This window comes from Salmo salar, chromosome ssa05, assembly GCF_905237065.1.
Source record: "Salmo salar chromosome ssa05, Ssal_v3.1, whole genome shotgun sequence".
NCBI lineage: Eukaryota > Metazoa > Chordata > Actinopteri > Salmoniformes > Salmonidae > Salmo > Salmo salar.
In genome coordinates this window covers 67,474,575-67,492,338 of record NC_059446.1, presented here as the reverse complement: position 1 = coordinate 67,492,338, position 17,764 = coordinate 67,474,575, and the positions used below count along the sequence as shown (strand labels likewise).

At 48.3% G+C, this 17,764-nt stretch overlaps 1 protein-coding gene across 5 annotated transcripts in view; it reads left to right on the top strand.

Moving 5' to 3' along the window:
- LOC106605641 (dual specificity tyrosine-phosphorylation-regulated kinase 1B) overlaps positions 1 to 17,764 on the top strand; it is a 68,193-nt gene that overhangs the window by 42,168 nt on the left and 8,261 nt on the right. For all 5 annotated transcript variants that reach the window (XM_014201511.2, XM_014201506.2, XM_014201507.2 and 2 more), the window contains exons 2-6: positions 9,263 to 9,408; positions 12,459 to 12,578; positions 13,290 to 13,478; positions 14,893 to 15,040; positions 16,981 to 17,267. In XM_014201511.2, coding sequence (XP_014056986.1) covers positions 9,346 to 9,408; positions 12,459 to 12,578; positions 13,290 to 13,478; positions 14,893 to 15,040; positions 16,981 to 17,267 — 807 coding nt within the window. In that variant the 5' untranslated portion in view covers positions 9,263 to 9,345. The remainder of the gene's footprint in view (positions 1 to 9,262; positions 9,409 to 12,458; positions 12,579 to 13,289; positions 13,479 to 14,892; positions 15,041 to 16,980; positions 17,268 to 17,764) is intronic.

The window sequence follows — 17,764 nt, the reverse complement described above, 5'->3', positions numbered from 1 at the left end:
CCAGTAAACAAGATACTGAAGTTATCATTCATTCCCCCTCCAACAATGTGACTGAAGTGATGCAATCAATGCTCTTGATTGCTGTGTTTTTAACAAGATCCCCAGACTGTATTGCCTGTTGGACTGTGTTGTATTTGGTGTGGTTACAGTTAGTGGCAGGTGCCTGTTACAATGAGCCTGTCCTCCTATAGCTCTTCCCACCAGCCTCCTCTGGTGTAGAGGAGGTGGTGGTGGAGTGGTGCTCTATAAACCGCTGTCCCTTGAGATTGTCCCACTCTGTGGAATGTGCTTCATGTGGAAGTAAACAAATGCACCGTCCAATAAATCAGTCTGGATTGAGTATCCTTGTTGTTGTAGCTTAGCTGGGAGGGGCTGGTATACAGGGTTAGGGGGGACCTCTCTGCAACGCTCCCAAGTCTGTCAAAATGGCCCTTTAGGCTTCACCCCTCCATCTCCCTCAGACTGTAGCTAAGGGGGAAAGTAAGTTTGTCCTTTTCTGTAGCTGTACCTTTTAGACTGTGGTGATGAATGAAGCAATAGGAATGTGTGGACTAGAGATTGTCAGGGAGGTGAGTACATAGGCTAAGTGTTTGTGGTGGGGGATGGTTGAGGTGGTTTGTGTTGTGGTGGGGTTTCGCTTCACACTAGTTAAAAACGTTAAAGGGAAGGAAGCATGCGTTTTTACGCACCAATGTAACACAGTGTCGTCAAAGACTTAGTAACTTAGTTGGAGTCATGATCTGGTTACGTACAAGTACAAACATAGTTATGTTTTTGGGTTATTACATATTTATTACCTTATTCCTGGATAACTTCTAAACTTCCCACAATGCACTATTTCTCAGTCATTTGGAGGATATATGCTGTGCTATTGAGTTTGTATGCTTGCTCAGTAGCAATCTTAAGCTGGCTAACATTAGCCACTAGCCATGCTAGCATGTAATTCAATTCCAGACCATGTGTTGGCGGTGGTGACCTACAATCCACCAATCACAGGAAGTGTGATGTGAACAAGAAGTAGATGGGGCACGTATGGCCATGGACACGGCAGGCTCTAGTGCCTTCGTGCAGTTGGCTTGTCAGTTCTCCTTTTCGTTTTGTCAACTTTTCGGGCATGTTCTCTAACATTAGCTGTCTAGTTAGCTTGCTGGCTAAGATAACTGCATATAGCTAACATTCTTTGATAACTGGTTAGATGGCGTTATGTATTTCTAAAACTTTGGTTTACTTTAATGTAGCTATAAGCTAGTTGTTAATAGCAACTGGCTGACTTGTAGTGCTAAGGTAACGTTAGCAGCCTGGTAGGGCTAACCTTAGCAAACTAGTAGGGCTAACATTAGCAGGCTAGTTGGCTAGCAACCTTGCAGATTGATTTGGTACAATAAATTCAGAAAGTATTTGCTTGTAAGTTGGCTGAAAATGTAATTGAAAGCAATAGTCATGAGTGCAAACAATTTGGTTTAATTTTAAGTTATACATTGTGTTAGTTTACCACCCCTTCGACCTCCTCTCAACATCCCCTCCCCAACACCTCCTTCGATGACGCAAGTTTGAAAGGAAAACATTTCTTGTGCAGTAGAAGTAGAGCTCAGTGTGCTTGTAGCCTGTATCTGCGTGACCAAGCGGTGGTCTAGCCGTCCGACATCTTCTGGCAGACAAACAAACCCCCCCCCGGCCCCCCCCCTGCTGCGCATAACTCACAGTATCCACGCTGACACAGCCACTTCCATCACGGAAAGCACATAAAACATTTAGCAAGCAAACTCTCCCGTGCTTCTCTCGCTCTCTCTCTGATCTCTCCTTCTCTCTCTGTCTTTCTCTTGTTCTTTCATAAGTAAAATGGGCAGTTTGCGAGGCTGTATGTAAGTTCACACCTCAGTGGTGAGTTGTGACTCTTCCCCCTCTGCTTCCTCCACCTGAAGAATCAGACTGACCTCTCCTGTTGGCAGGCAGGACTAGATAGATAGCTGCTGCCTCTACAGGAGCTCACATGCCCAGGCTGCTGCCCACCAAAGGAGCTTGGTCACTCTGAGATCGATTAGAGCTGGTCAGTCTAATGAGTTAGTCCACAGCTGAGGAGAACCTGCAGCCGTCCTAAGATGTGAACAGGCCCTTCTCAAAGGGGGATGAGAACCTAAGGTCCTTTGGGTCACAGTTGACACTTATTGGGAAAGGGGGAGTGGTGTAGGTGAGCGGCTGTAGGTTGCTAAGTTTTTGGAAACAATAACAAACATGGCCACCTGACCCAAGAGGCATGGGAAAGCTTGCATGACGTTGTGTGTGTTTGATACCTTCTGTTGTGCCACCCTATGTGCCATCAGGGGTTTCAGGCAGCAGATTAGCTTCAGTCGTTACTGACAAGATGGGCATTTGGATTGGCCAACAGGAAGAGAAACATAATAAAAAAGTACATCAAACGCTGGGTACTAAGCACATCCTCATCCGTACTAGCTCTCTCTGTAGTAGATGTTGTCGAGCCAGAGCCCAGAAAGTACCACGGCCACAAATCGTCCTGTACCAGGGCTGTCGTCGGCCCTCTTCTCCCATTGCATTTGGGAGAGGATTTAGTTATATTTGTATGCACTGTGTGAGCGCTCAATTTACCGGTGTCACTGTTTGATGAGAGGTCGACCCAGATGGGTGTTATTTATTGCTTTCAGTCTGACTCAGCTTTGGGGGGCTGTCTAAAGTTCATTGGGGGCATAGTGGGGGTGTTGGGGTAGAGGAGAATTATTTGAGCTGCTCTCAAATAAATAAAGCACTCTGTTGCTGCCTGCCGGCCAGCACTGTGGGCAGGCCAGTGATATGAGGAGGTTTAGCTGGTGTCTGGGCATTGGCAGGGGGAGATTGTCACCAGGAGGACAAGGAGTTTTTCCTGACCTGGACTCAGTTTATAAGACCTAATCGTCAGTCAGTTCACTCCATAGGATGGCTCACACTTCCAGTGAATGCCCAGAACTTCCTCCTTTATCAAACTACTGTGATCGGACATATGATGTTAGGTACTTCCCTGTCTTCATCCTGTTGGATTGTATCCGAAGGCAAAGTGGTTGTATTTTCAGTCAAGTGATTGACAATGACCAGATGTACAAGCCAGTCATGACAATGATCTGATGCACCAATCATGTCGGGCAGTGCAGGCTGGAAGTGGACATTACCGCTGTGTCCTGATTGGATTGTTGCCCGGCATGTGGAAGCAAGAGTGTGACATTTGACCTTTGAGAAGTAGCTAATGGTCAGAGTCAGTACAGTGAGGGTCCAGAGCCTTTACACTGAGGGACATACTGAGATTCTGGACAACTAGACATGTCATGTGGAGGGACACACAGGTACATTATGACATAGAACTTGACAGATGGAATGTCATATTCATGATGTACAAGCAGCCAGTCTTGCTCTCACCCCCTCCCCCCTTTCACACTCTTTCACAGTCTGGGCCTGAAAAGCGCAGTGTCAGAGTGCGCAGTATCTGTGTCTCAGCTGTGCCTGTCCCTCAGTGCCAGTGAGCCGGCCACGCCGGGAGAGATGGAGGGAGAGAGGAGAATGAGTGTCCTTAGTGACCTGACCTGGCCCAGACGCAGTCGGCACCACGAGGGCATGGGCTTAGCTTCCCCTGCCACACTCCCTCGCCGGGTCTGCACCCTGCACGAGGTCAGCTCAGAGACAGTTCTAGAAGAAGATTTAGCTTTTGGAACTTTCTATAGACAGTGGTGCCTTCTCTTGTGACCACTGACAATGGACAGGATCAGTCAGGAAAGTAGTCTGGCTGTCGTCAGCGTGACAGAAGGGAAAGTGTTCTATTTACTGTTGTTCTAAACACAGTAACTTGTTGGCAGCATTGAGTTGCTGTCTTCAAAGTTCAAGGTGATTTTACCATTCACAGAGGGAGCTCTAACGGTACTGCATTACCTGCCTGTTACCAGGCTCTGTCAGGTGTGCCTGTATGAGAGCTTGGAGATCCTGACCGGATAGTGGAGAGATGACGGTGGTCCTCCTTGCCTGTGTTGTGGCGGGGAGTGTGTTAATGCGTGTTGTTAGTGTGTCAGTGTACCAGCCAGGCATCCACAGTGTTGTTGCCTGAATGGGAGCATACAGACCTGCCTCTTTACCTCCACTCTATCCCTTCCTTCCATCATTCCCTAGCCCCCCCCCCGCGCCTTTTGCCCAGTGTCCAACTTTGGCTTGGTGGCACCACTGCTCCCGTTACCCTAACAGGGTATGAGAGGGGTCGACAGGGCCAGGGAGGGGGAAGGGACGGTGGGTTCAGCTGTTGGCCTTACACCCCCCACCCCATTTCATTCCTGTTCCTTGGAGACAAGGAGTGGGCTAGTCTGTTGCTATGGTGACACCCTGATTGGCAGCTGTATTTGGTCAGCTGTAGAGGGGTGTGGTGGGATACCTCATGGTCCATGCACGGTTAATTGGTGTAAATGATTACTTCAGTATGTATATATTTAACCCGGTCCGATTTGACACTTGCATAAGTGAGGATGAATTCTACCCTGTGCAGTACGCCTGTGTGTCTGTCTATAGATGGCTGTGTGCCCTTACCTACTATATTTTATTAATATCCAGCCCCATTAGAGACATTTGTGTGAGTGCTTTGGCCGGTTGGGTGAGAGAGAGAGAGACTGGGGGAGAGAGAGAGAGAGAGACTGGGGGGAGAGAGAGAGAGAGACTGGGGGGAGAGAGAGAGAGAGACTGGGGAGAGAGAGAGAGAGACTGGGGGAGAGAGAGAGACTGAGAGAGAGAGAGAGACTGGGGGAAAGGAGAGAGAGAGAGAGACTGGGGAGAGAGAGAGAGAGACTGGGGAGAGAGAGAGAGAGACTGGGGAGAGAGGGAGAGAGAGAGAGAGACTGGGAGAGAGAGAGAGGGACTGGGGAGAGAGAGAGAGAGACTGGGAGAGAGGGAGAGGGACTGGGAGAGAGAGAGAGGGACTGGGAGAGAGAGAGAGGGACTGGGGAGAGAGAGAGAGAGGGAGAGAGACTGGGAGAGAGAGAGAGCGACTGGGAGAGAGAGGTAACATGCAGAGCGAAATAGAGGAGGAAGAGGGAGGGCGAGAGCGGCATTGTGGGAAGGGTTGCTGATACAGCACAAGCTACCAGGTTTATTTATAGAGACCTCGCCGCCCAGCCCTTGGATACTAGCAGCCAATGAGCAGCTAGAGAGGAAGGGGGTGTCACACTCAGGAAGTTCGCAATGTGTTCACTTCAGCATTTAAAGGCACAGTGTGACATTTCTCAGTGCTCGGCAGATAGCCCTCATAACTATCGTCATATCCCTCCCAACTGAGGCCAGGGCAGAACAAGGCCTCTCATAACAACAGCAGTTTCCGTGCGTTATGAAATTTCTCTTCTGTTTTTTGCAGACCGGTTTTCTACTGCTTTGCATTTCTGATTCCAGTGCATCTACAGTCATTACTGTAGCATAAAACCACAACATTGCAGGTGCAGCTGTTGACCGTTTTAGTTGACCATTTTAAAGCTAGGTTGTATTGTTAACCTCTAACAATGCATGGCCAATGCTGTTGGAGATTTATTAAACAGTCTTTGCTGTAGAACGTTGTCCTATTGATCTGAAAGGCTGATTAACTGTAACTCTGTAAGCTCTGGATACAGGTCTGTGTGAGTGTGGTAACATGCACACAATAATGCAATTTATTGTGGATAGTCAGATTAATATAATAGTTTGATTAAAACATTTACATGCTTTGCAAGAAGAAGGATTTCCCTAATAATCCTGTTTACATGGACACATCTGAGATCAGGCTACCTGAAAATAAATGTTCTACCACAGCGAGCGTATTTCATTCTGAATTCGGACAAAGTTTGTATGTGAAAACGACTTCTAAAACACATATATTGTTGTTCCAAACACACTTCAGTCGGGCTACAGAGGGAGGCTCGCCCTGCTGGTGCTAGCACACCGCTGGAATGTCGGTGTTCACGTCTTAATAATGAAAAAGGTCTGCCTACTGCCATAATTAGTTTAATATTGAATTATTAGTGTACATATGAACATACGTGTGTGTGTGTTTCTAGTTGTATTAGTGGTATGTACAGGATACACATGGCATACACTGTTCAACGAAGTGCTTACTTGCAGGTTCCTTCTCGACAATGCAACATCAATAAGACATTCTAAATATGTGTGTCTGTGTTTCTCTGTGTATCTGTGCCGAGACAGAAAGCAGTTTGAGATGAGTCACGTATGTGATGTTTCCTCCTTCCCTCTCAGCCCACTCCTGATGCCAGTGTTGGGACTCATCCTATCATAGGAGGGAATGCGTGCAGTCACCCCTCAGGATTGATGGTACTCAGACGTGCTGTTTTGCACTTTGTTTAAACTATGGCCATTGACCGGCGGGCTATTTCAAGTTGGAATGTGTCGTTCATAAATTTCACCCCCGTTACTCCTCACTTTAAAAGCCAGTGATAAAAGCATTGGCTGTGAAATATCTCATCAATTTCATTAACCCCTTTTCATATTATTTTTTTCTGCATTTTACTGGAGACGTACAATTAATCTGTTGGTTTTGCAGGTCACTAGCACAGTGGTCAAGGTTTTCATCAGCAACTTAGGACATTGCACCGTAAGATGTGTTGAAAGGGTTTGCACTAAAAGGAACCAAACCGTTGAACAGGATATGCTGTTGGTAGTGTAAGGTCATTGGAGCCCCATGTCCTCTGTTTAGGTTTCCTCACATCTGGAGGGAAGAACAGAGTTGGGGACGGACAGACTGTATAAGTTAAGGGACATCATTTCCCTGTCTTGACATTTGACCGGCAACATTTTTAATTTACCGGACATTTGAGAGATTTACTGGACCCATATGCATTGGATGCATAACCTGATCAGGGAGTCCACCCACAGTGCTCAGAATGACAGAAATCAGATTTTAAATGTTGGTAATTCATATTAACAGAACATGCAAGTCGAGGATGCAACGAAGTGCGGTCCTTCTTACTGAATTCTGACGTGTACTTTGAAGATGTTAGAATAACTGCACGTTTACTTTTCCTCAGCCAACAAGAAGAGTCACGAACAGCAACATCACTAGCCTGTCAATCTACTATCCCCCATAGTGGAAAAGTTTACATGTTCTATTGGTCAGCTTGTCAAGAAAGAAATAGCCTATTCCAAACAGACTCTGGGACAGTTGTGGAACGATATATCCCAAATTCATACAACCAGTAGACCTAGGCTACATGAAAATGTGTCTGATGCAACAGATCAGAACATTTAGCTTAAAATGTTGGTAAAATGTTATTTCACATTATAAGCGCAGCAATGCACACGTGGTAGTAGGCTACGCGCGAATGTTCATTCCATAATGTAATTTGCAGGAAAGACCATTAGCAAAAGCGTAAAGCACATACAAGTGGTTTCATGTGACAGATGGATAAATCTGTTTGAAATTTAAGAAAGAGGGAAATCTAATATGCAACAACTAGCACAGGTTGCTAATATGACTAGTATTGTGCCTTTGGCTACTGGACAATGAAAGAAAAGTTGATTTAAAATAATTCCCTCGAATATGGTCTAATTTTGGCTAGGCTACTTTGAGGCAAGGTAAGACATGCCTCATAGGTAGTAAAACGTTCATGTTTCAAACAATTAAGTATATGTTTTCAAAATGCGTACTGCCTCTAGCTCATTGCAAAATGGTGTGTGACATGCTGATGAAGCCCGCTTTTCGTTTCCTATGCATTTTCTGTTTCGGACGCTGTAGCAGCAGTTCTCGCGCTGTCTGACAGATTTTCCGCTCTGTATCTGTATGCTGTACGTGTGTGATAATTATGATACATAACGAATGTACTGTATATGCGCCAATTTAATTCCACTAAATTATGCAAATTAACCTAATATACCGATAAGCATGAATAGGCTAAACAGCATTAGTTTGCAATGTTTTGGGCGGCGCCAATTTTATTCACCGGCTTTTCTTTCTTTCTTTTTTATTAGCTAAAAGCCGTCTATTACAGGCTAACAGAAACTCTGGTCTAAACTTAAATTTGATTCAAACTTTAACTTCGAACAACCAGGATGAACATCTTGTCGTAAACCTTCTACCATCCACAGCTAGGTCAAAGTGTGGTCTGACTCCTTATATGTTTAATGCCAGTGCAATGAGTTTCCAGGCTGGTTTTCTGAGCCACTGGCGGATGTTTTTTGTTTTTGTACAAGCGACCAGCCCCCCTCTAGCTAAGTGAGTGAGTTCAGAATTCTGCAGAGGCCAAGGTTTACCCAGGAGCCAGCGGTCCAAACTGCTGTGTCTTGGCTTTGGTAGAAATCAGGCTTGAGCATGCAGCACTGTCAACACCACACTGGACTGCTCTTACCAAGCCTGCTGTGTTCCAGCCATGATTTTAGCTCGACTGCAGTCAAACTGCAGGCAAAGCAAAGTCTCAAGGCTGCAGAGAATCTCAGTCAAGTTGAACCTGGGATTCTGACAGAAAAACAAGTCTGGTGGAACTTAATGACAAAGCAAAGCAGCACACTAAACAGTGACTCGTCATTTTTTTGTAGGATGATGCAACAGTCTTGTCACACAGTGGTTTGTCCCATTGAAGCGCTGACCCACGTTGTCCATCTTTGCTAGCTCCCTTGACAGAATCAGAAGATTTTAATGCTCACAACATTCAGCAACAAAAATGGTTTGGTTAAGTTCCATCTTCTATATCTTGTGAGAAGCCACCTCTCCTTTCTCTTTTATAAACGCAGGAGTTGCAGTGAAAGAGTTCTGCTTGGAAATGTCCTCCTGGTTTTGAGGTGTGACAATGTGGACTACTGACCTCCACAAAGGTCTCTTATATCTTTCTCTATGTCACACACACACACACACACACACATACACACAGACACACCGGCTTTCAGGTTGACCTGCGCTAATGCTGATTCTGCTGAAACAGGACACCCTCTTGCATAGAGATATTTCACTCCACCATTATTTGTGTGGTCTTTCTGGCAGGGAGCTAAATGGCCCTGTGGAGTGGTACCCTACTAAGTAGCCATCCCACCCTCTTGCTCTACATCCTTGATTGGGTGTATGTGTGTGACTTCAAAGAACAGCCAAGAAGGGTGTGTGAGAGAGCACATGTGTGCTTCTCTGCAGTGCAGTGCTCGTGCCCACACCCACGGCAGTGCCAGTGTATGTATGATGAGTTAGGAAGCTTCATGTCGATATATTTTTTCTAAAAACCTCTCCCCCTCTCTTGTCCTTTCTCCCCCTTCCCTCCATCTCTCCGTCTATCCTGTAAAGGTGGAAGCAGCTCAGGATGCAAGCCCCCCTCCTCTACCCTCTGCCAGCCTGCCGCCTTGGGCTTCTCCCCCGCTGAGCCAACCATGTCGAGCCAGCACAGCCACCCCTCCTTCAGCAACATCCACTCCATGGCTGAACAGCAGCAGGTACCCAGCGACTAACGCCCTCACAGGACACTGCTCTAATGCTCTGTTTCGAATAATACTCTGTTTAGGAACTGACCTTATACTGACGCTATATATACACACACACACACACACACACACACACACACACACACACACACACACACACCACACACCCTGATGCTATACACATCCTGATGCTATACACACACACACACACACACACACACACACACACCCTGATGCTATACACACACACACAACCTGATGCTATACACACACCACACACCCTGATGCTTTACACACACACACACACACACACACACACACAACCTGGCCCTATACACACACACAACCTGGCGCTATTCACACACACCCTTATACTGACGCTATACACGCCTTTATACTGACGCTATACACACCTTTATACTGACGCTATACACACCCTTATACTGACGCTATACACGCCCTTATACTGACGCTATACACACCCTTATACTGACGCTATACACACCCTTTATACTGACGCTATACACGCCTTTATACTGACGCTATACACGCCCTTATACTGACGCTATACACACCTTTATACTGACGCTATACACACCTTTATACTGACGCTATACACACCTTTATACTGACGCTATACACACCCTTATACTGACGCTATACACACCCTTATACTGACGCTATACACACCCTTATACTGACGCTATACACACCCTTATACTGACGCTATACACACCCTTATACTGACGCTATACACACCCTTATACTGACGCTATACACGCCTTTATACTGACGCTATACACACCTTTATACTGACGCTATACACACCCTTATACTGACGCTATACACACCTTTATACTGACGCTATACACGCCTTTATACTGACGCTATACACGCCTTTATACTGACGCTATACACACCCTTATACTGACGCTATACACACCTTTATACTGACGCTATACACGCCTTTATACTGACGCTATACACACCTTTATACTGACGCTATACACACCCTTATACGGACGCTATACACGCCCTTATACGGACGCTATACACGCCTTTATACTGACGCTATACACGCCTTTATACTGACGCTATACACGCCTTTATACTGACGCTATACACACCCTTATACTGACGCTATACACACCCTTATACTGACGCTATACACGCCTTTATACTGACGCTATACACACCCACAACTCATCACGTGAACGTAGGTATTAGCATCACATACTGAATGGACATAATGAGAGGCTACCTACCTGTTGGATTGTAATATACATCCACAACCTCAAACACGTCAGCATCACGTATAGTACCAGTCAACATTTTGGACACACCTACTCATTCAAGGGTTTTTCTTTATTTTGACTATTTTCAACATTGTAGCATAATAGTGAAGATATGAAAACTATGAAATAACACATATGGAATCATGTAGTAACCAAAAAAGTGTTAAACAAATCAAAATATATTTGAGATTCTTCAAAGTAGCCACCCTTTGCTTCAATGACAGCTTTCCACACTTGGCATTCTCTCAACCAGCTTCATGGGGAATGCTGAGCACTTGTTGGCTTCTTTTCCTTCACTCTCCCATCTCAATTGGGTTGAGGTCGGGTGATTGTGGAGGCCAGGTCATCTGATGCAACACCTTCACTCTCCTTCTTGGTCAAATAACCCTTACGCAGCCAGGAGGTGAGTTTTGGGTCATTGTGCTGTTGAAAAACAAATGATAGTCCCACTAAGCGCAAACCAGATGGGATGGCGTATCGCTGCAGAATGCTGTGGTAGACATGCTGGTTAAGTGTGCCTTGAATTCTAAATAAATCACCAACAGTGTCACCAGCAAAGCACCCCCACACCACCACCTCCATGCTTCACTGGCAGAACCACACATGCAGAGGTCATCCGTTCATCTACTCTGCGTCTCACAAAGACACGGCGGTTGGAACCAAAAATCTCAAATTTGGACTCATCAGTCCACTGGTCTAATGTCTATTGCGCGTGTTTCTTGGCCCAAGCAAAGTTATTCTTCTTATTGGTGTCCTTTAGTAGTGGTTTCTTTACAGCAATTCGACCATGAAGGCCTGATTCAGGCAGTCTCCTCTGAACAGTTGATGTTGAGATGTGTCTGTTACTTGAACTCTGTGTAGCATTTATTTGGTCTGCAATCTGAGGTGCAGTTAACTCCAATGAACTGATCCTCTGCAGCAGAGGTAACTCTGGGTCTTCCATTCCTGTGGCGGTCCTCATGGGAGACAGTTTCATCATAGCGCTTGATGGTTTTTGCGACTGCACTTGGAGAAACTTTCAAAGTTCTTGAAATGTTCCACATTGACTGACCTTCATGTCTTAAAGTAATGATGGACTCTTGTTTCTCTTTGCATATTTGAGCTGTTCTTGCCATGATATGGACCTGGTCTTTTCCCAAATAGGGTTATCTTCAGTATACCACCCCTACCTTGTCACAACACAACTGATTGGCTTAAACACATTAAAGAAGGAAAGAAATTCCACAAATTAACTTTCAATTAACAGATGTGCCTTATTAAAATGCATTCCATGTGACTACCTCATGAAGCTGGTTGAGAGAATGCCAAGAGTGTGCAAAGCTGTCATCAGGGCAAAGGGTGGTTACTTTGAAGAATCTCAAATATAAAATATATTTTGATTTGTTGAACACTTTTTTTGGTGTCATGATTCCGTATGTGTTATTTCATAGTTCTGATGTCTTCACCATTATTCTACAATGTAGAAAATAGTACAAATAAAGAATAACCCTTGAATGAGTGGGTGCTCAAAAATGTTGACTGGTACTGTACTCTATTGACAAGCAACTACAACCACCATCACTGATAGATTGTTCTGTGGCTAGGCAACAGTGTTGCCTGTATACATAGGTTAACTCAAACATGCCCAGTTATTTCATTGGAAATTACTCCTTCCACTCACATTGTGTAGTGACCTTTACTTACTTTAGTTCTTATAACCACTAGTTAGAATACTGCAGGGATGTCTTGGCCAGTTTTGGGGCTCCCCTCACCACCTGTCCCCTCCAGGTGCTGTCTGATGCGACCATACTGCAGAGGAGGATCCCCCCAAGTTTTAGAGATCCCGCCAGCGCCCCGCTGAGAAAACTCTCTGTCGATCTGATCAAGACTTACAAGCACATCAATGAGGTGAGTGGAGTGTGTGTGTGTCAGCCAGCCAATCAGGTCCTACAGGACTCTGCTGCTACAGGAGTCATAATCTCCAGGAAACATCACCTCACAGCTTATCTGCTGGGATCCGGCCCGCGAGGGTCCAATCTGGCTCACGGGTGGTTTGAGTAAAATAAATGTTTTTATTTGTATTTTTTATTTATTTGTATTATTTTTTTTCAATATACTTTGAAATGACTAAAACAAAATCAAAACTGTGTAGAAATGATAATGGACTTACATTCATACAGTTTCTTGACTGTCCAGCTCACTTAGCACCAAAATGAAAGCCAAGTCAGGGAACATCAGACATTTTTTTGCAAATATTGACGGCGAGGAAGTATTACTAATTTTCAGTGCCGACCTCGTTGAAGACCGAATGAGGCCTCCAGGGCAAAATTAGTTTTACACCCCTGGTATAAACATTAGATTCTGGTTGCTTTCCCAAATGTCCCTGGTTTTCCAGAAATCCCAGTTGGAAAGTTACCAGAGTTTTTCAACCCTAGGTATATGTAACTGTATTAGCATAAACTGATGTACAAGTGAAGGATATCAGTTTTATCATTGGTTTGGTCCTCCGAGATCTATCCAAACAGTAGTGTGGCAAAATGAGAAATATCAGTGACTTACCCCTCTTTCTCTTTTCCCGCCCATCCCTTCCTCTCTCCATCTCCTCTCCTCCGTGTCCAGGTGTACTACACGAAGAAGAAGCGGCGTGCCCAGCAGGTGCCCCCGGAGGACTCGAGCACTAAGAAGGAGAGGAAGGTGTACAACGATGGCTACGATGACGACAACTACGACTACATCGTCAAGAACGGGGAGAAGTGGCTGGACCGCTACGAGATTGACTCGCTCATCGGCAAGGGCTCCTTCGGGCAGGTCAGTGGGCATGGGGGAGAGAAGGTATAGGGGAGGACAGGTCAGTGGAGAGAGGGTATAGGGGAGGACAGGTCAGTGGAGAGAGGGTATAGGGGAGGACAGGTCAGTGGAGAGAGGGTATAGGGGAGGACAGGTCAGTGGAGAGAGGGTATAGGGGAGGACAGGTCAGTGGAGAGAGGGTATAGGGGAGGACAGGTCAGTGGAGAGAGGGTATAGGGGAGGATAGGTCAGTGGAGAGAGGGTATAGGGGAGGATAGGTCAGGGGAGGATAGGTCAGCGGGTCCGGGGGAGGATAGGTCAGGGGGTGGATGGGGTAGGGGGGATAGGTAGGGGGAGGATAGGTCAGGGGGAAAGATAGGTCAGGGGGTAGGGGTGAGGATAGATCAGGGGGTAGGATAGGTCAGGGGGTGGTGGCGGATAGGTCAGGGGGTAGTGGGAAGATAGGGTAGGGGGAGGATAGGTCAGAGGGTAGGGGGAGGATAGGTCAGAGGGTAGGGGGGAGGATAGGTCAGAGGGTAGGGGGAGGATAGGTCAGAGGGTAGGGGGAGGATAGGTCAGAGGGTAGGGGGAGGATAGGTCAGAGGGTAGGGGGAGGATAGGTCAGAGGGTAGGGAGGGGAGGATAGGTCAGGGGGGAGGATAGGGTAGGGGGAAGGATAGGTCAGGGGGTAGGGGGAAGGATAGGGTAGGGGGTGGATAGGTCAGGGGGAGGATAGGTCAGGGGTAGGGGGAAGGATAGGGTAGGGGGTGGATAGGTCAGGGGGGAGGATAGGGTAGGGGGAAGGATAGGTCAGGGGGTAGGGGGAAGGATAGGGTAGGGGGTGGATAGGTCAGGGGTAGGATAGGGGAGGGAGTAGGGGGAGGATAGATTAGGGGGAGGATAGGTCAGGGGGAAGGATAGGTCAGGGGGTAGGGGGAGGATAGATTAGGGGGAGGATAGGTCAGGGGGTAGGGGTAGGATAGGTCAGGGGTTAGGGGGAGGATAGGTCAGGGGGTAGGGGGGAGGATAGGTCAGGGGTAGGGGGGTAGGGGGGAGGATAGGTCAGGGAGTAGGGGTAAGGGGGGAGGATAGGTCAGGGGGATGATTGGCCAGGGAGTAGGGGTAGGGTAGGGGGAGGATAGGTCAGGGGGTAGGGGGAGGATAGGTCAGGGGGTAGGGAGAGGATAGGTCAGGGAGGAGGAGGGAGAAAGAAGAGGATGGAAGAAAAGAGAGGAGAAAGTTTAAGGTGAAGAGTTGCATGGGGTGAATGAAGTATGTCTACAGACGTGAGGAGAATAAACAGGTCAGAGGAAAGAGGAGAGGGATAATGACTGTATTTTGTTTGGTGAAGGAGCTTTGCCTTGGCCACTACCACCTGCATATACTACAAACAACATGGCTGCCTGTCTGACCTGTGACCTTTTCCATCCCGCAGGTGGTGAAAGCATATGACCACCACGAGCAGGAGTGGGTGGCCATCAAGATCATCAAGAACAAGAAAGCCTTCCTGAACCAGGCCCAGATAGAGCTGCGACTGCTGGAGCTCATGAACAAACACGACACCGAGATGAAGTACTACATAGGTGAGGACACACACTCTCTGCTTTAAGCCCCCACTTACCATCTACTAAAATGAATTCATACTGTGCCTCTTTGACGTCACATGCAATCTGCTCCACATTTAACATCTCAATTGAAATATAGACCAATGCCCTACTTCTCATATATCCCTATGTATAAATATCATGCTACATATATATATATCAATCCAGTAGCCTTTGCAATGATAAACCTGTCACAGAATCACCTCTACCTCACTAAGCTCCTATAGCGCTGAGCGAGGTGATTGACACACAATAATATAATAATAGATGGCATTTATATGGCCGAGCTGTTTTCCATGTGGTGAAAGCACCTTGCGCTCCTCTCCAAGGGCACACTGTCGCTCTGGAAGTCACCTCAACCACTACCCATGTAGAGCAGAGCACTCAGTTAGGTTACTGCAGTATACCGCTTCCCCTACTAACCTCCCTCCTCTTCCCTCCTCTTCCCCCCTCTTCCCTCCTCTTCCCTCCTCTCCCCCTCTTCCCTCCTCTTCCCCTCTTCCCTCCTCTTCCCCTCTTCCCTCCTCTTCCCCTCTTCCCTCCTCTTCCCCTCTACCCCCCTCTTCCCTCCTCTTCCCTCCTCTTCCCCTCTCTTCCCCCTCTTCCCTCCTCTTCCCCTCTTCCTCCTCTTCCCTCCTCTTCCCTCCTCTTCCCCCTCTTCCCCCTCTTCCCTCCTCTCCCCCTCTTCCCCCTCCTCCTCTTCCCTCCTCTTCCCCCTCTTCCCTCCTCTCCCCCTCTTCCCCCTCTTCCCTCCTCTCCCCCTCTTCCCTCCTCTTCCCTCCTCTTCCCTCCTCTTCCCCCTCTTCCCTCCTCTTCCCTCCTCTACCCCTCTTCCCTCCTCTCCCCCTCTTCCCCCCTCTTCCCTCCTCTTCCCCCTCTTCCCTCCTCTTCCCCCTCTTCCCCCTCTTCCCCCCTCTTCCCTCCTCTTCCCTCCTCTTCCCCCTCTCCCTCCTCTTCCCTCCTCTTCCCTCCTCTACCCCTCTTCCCTCCTCTCCCCCTCTTCCCCCCTCTTCCCTCCTCTTCCCCACTCTTCCCCCCCTCTTCCCTCCTCTTCCCCCTCTTCCCTCCTCTTCCCCCCTCTTCCCTCCTCTTCCCCCTCTTCCCTCCTCTTCCCTCCTCTACCCCTCTTCCCTCCTTCCCCCTCTTCCCTCCTCTTCCCTCCTCTTCCCCCTCTTCCCTCCTCTTCCCCCCTCTTCCCTCCTCTTCCCTCCTCTTCCCCCCTCTTCCCCTCTTCCCCCCTCTCCCCCTCTCCCCTCCTCTTCCCCCTCTTCCCCCTCTTCCCTCCTCTTCCCTCCTCTTCCCCCCTCTTCCCTCCTGTCCCCCTCTTCCCTCCTCTTCCCTCCTCTTCCCTCCTCTTCCCCTCTTCCCTCCTCTTCCCCCTCTCCCCCTCTTCCCTCCTCTTCCCTCCTCTTCCCCCCTCTTCCCTCCTCTTCCCCCCTCTTCCCTCCTCTTCCCTCCTCTTCCCCCCCTCTTCCCTCCTCTTCCCCCCTCTCCCCCTCTTCCCTCCTCTCCCCCTCTTCCCCCCTCTCCCCCTCTTCCCTCCTCTTCCCCCTCTCCCCCTCCTCTCCCCCTCTTCCCTCCTCTTCCCTCCTCTCCCCCTCCTCTCCCCCTCTTCCCTCCTCTTCCCCTCCTCTTCCCCTCCTCTCCCCCTCTTCCCTCCTCTTCCCTCCTCTCCCCCTCTTCCCTCCTCTTCCCTCCTCTTCCCTCCTCTCCCCCTCTTCCCTCCTCTTCCCTCCTCTTCCCTCCTCTTCCCCTCTTCCCCCCTCTTCCCTCCTCTTCCCTCCTCTTCCCTCCTCTCCCCCTCTTCCCTCCTCTTCCCTCCTCTTCCCTCCTCTCCCCCTCTTCCCTCCTCTCCTCCTCTCCTCCTCTTCCCTCCTCTTCCCTCCTCTTCCCTCCTCTTCCCTCCTCTCCCCCTCCAGTCCACCTGAAGAGGCACTTCATGTTCCGGAACCACCTGTGCCTGGTGTTCGAGCTTCTCTCCTACAACCTGTACGACCTCCTGCGCAACACCAACTTCCGCGGCGTGTCTCTCAACCTGACCAGAAAGTTTGCCCAGCAGCTGTGCACGGCGCTGCTGTTCCTGGCCACGCCCGAGCTCAGCATCATCCACTGCGACCTCAAGCCTGAGAACATCCTGCTGTGCAACCCCAAGCGCAGCGCCATCAAGATCGTGGACTTCGGCAGCTCCTGTCAACTAGGCCAGAGGGTGAGGAGACTAGCTGACTAACCAAGCACAGAGATATAGAAGACCCTAATGAACCCAATGCATGTGCTGGGTGGGCTCAGGGGAGGGGTGTTGAGGAGAGAACACCATTGGGTTAGGAGAGAGGGAGAAGCAAGGGGAGGGAGGACTACGCCTTACCAAGCACATCAATATACACAGTCCACTCCTGAAATCAGTGCATTGCAGTTCACCACTCCCAATGGATCCTTTGTGAATTGTTCTGGGTATCTGCATGCTCCTGTGTGTTATATTTAAGATCGACTTAAACCAATGCATACATCAGCTGTCGACTGTGGTTTATATAGTAGGCCCTTAATGCATTGCTATATCCCCTCTAGATGCTGGGGGGGAGGTTGGGTAGAGAAGAAAATTGGGGCAGGGAGAGAGGAGGGAGCTGTTGGAGGGGATAGATAGAGACGCAGGGGAAGGGAGGAAATGGTAGAGGTAGAATGAATGAGAGAGCGTTTTCTAAACCAGAT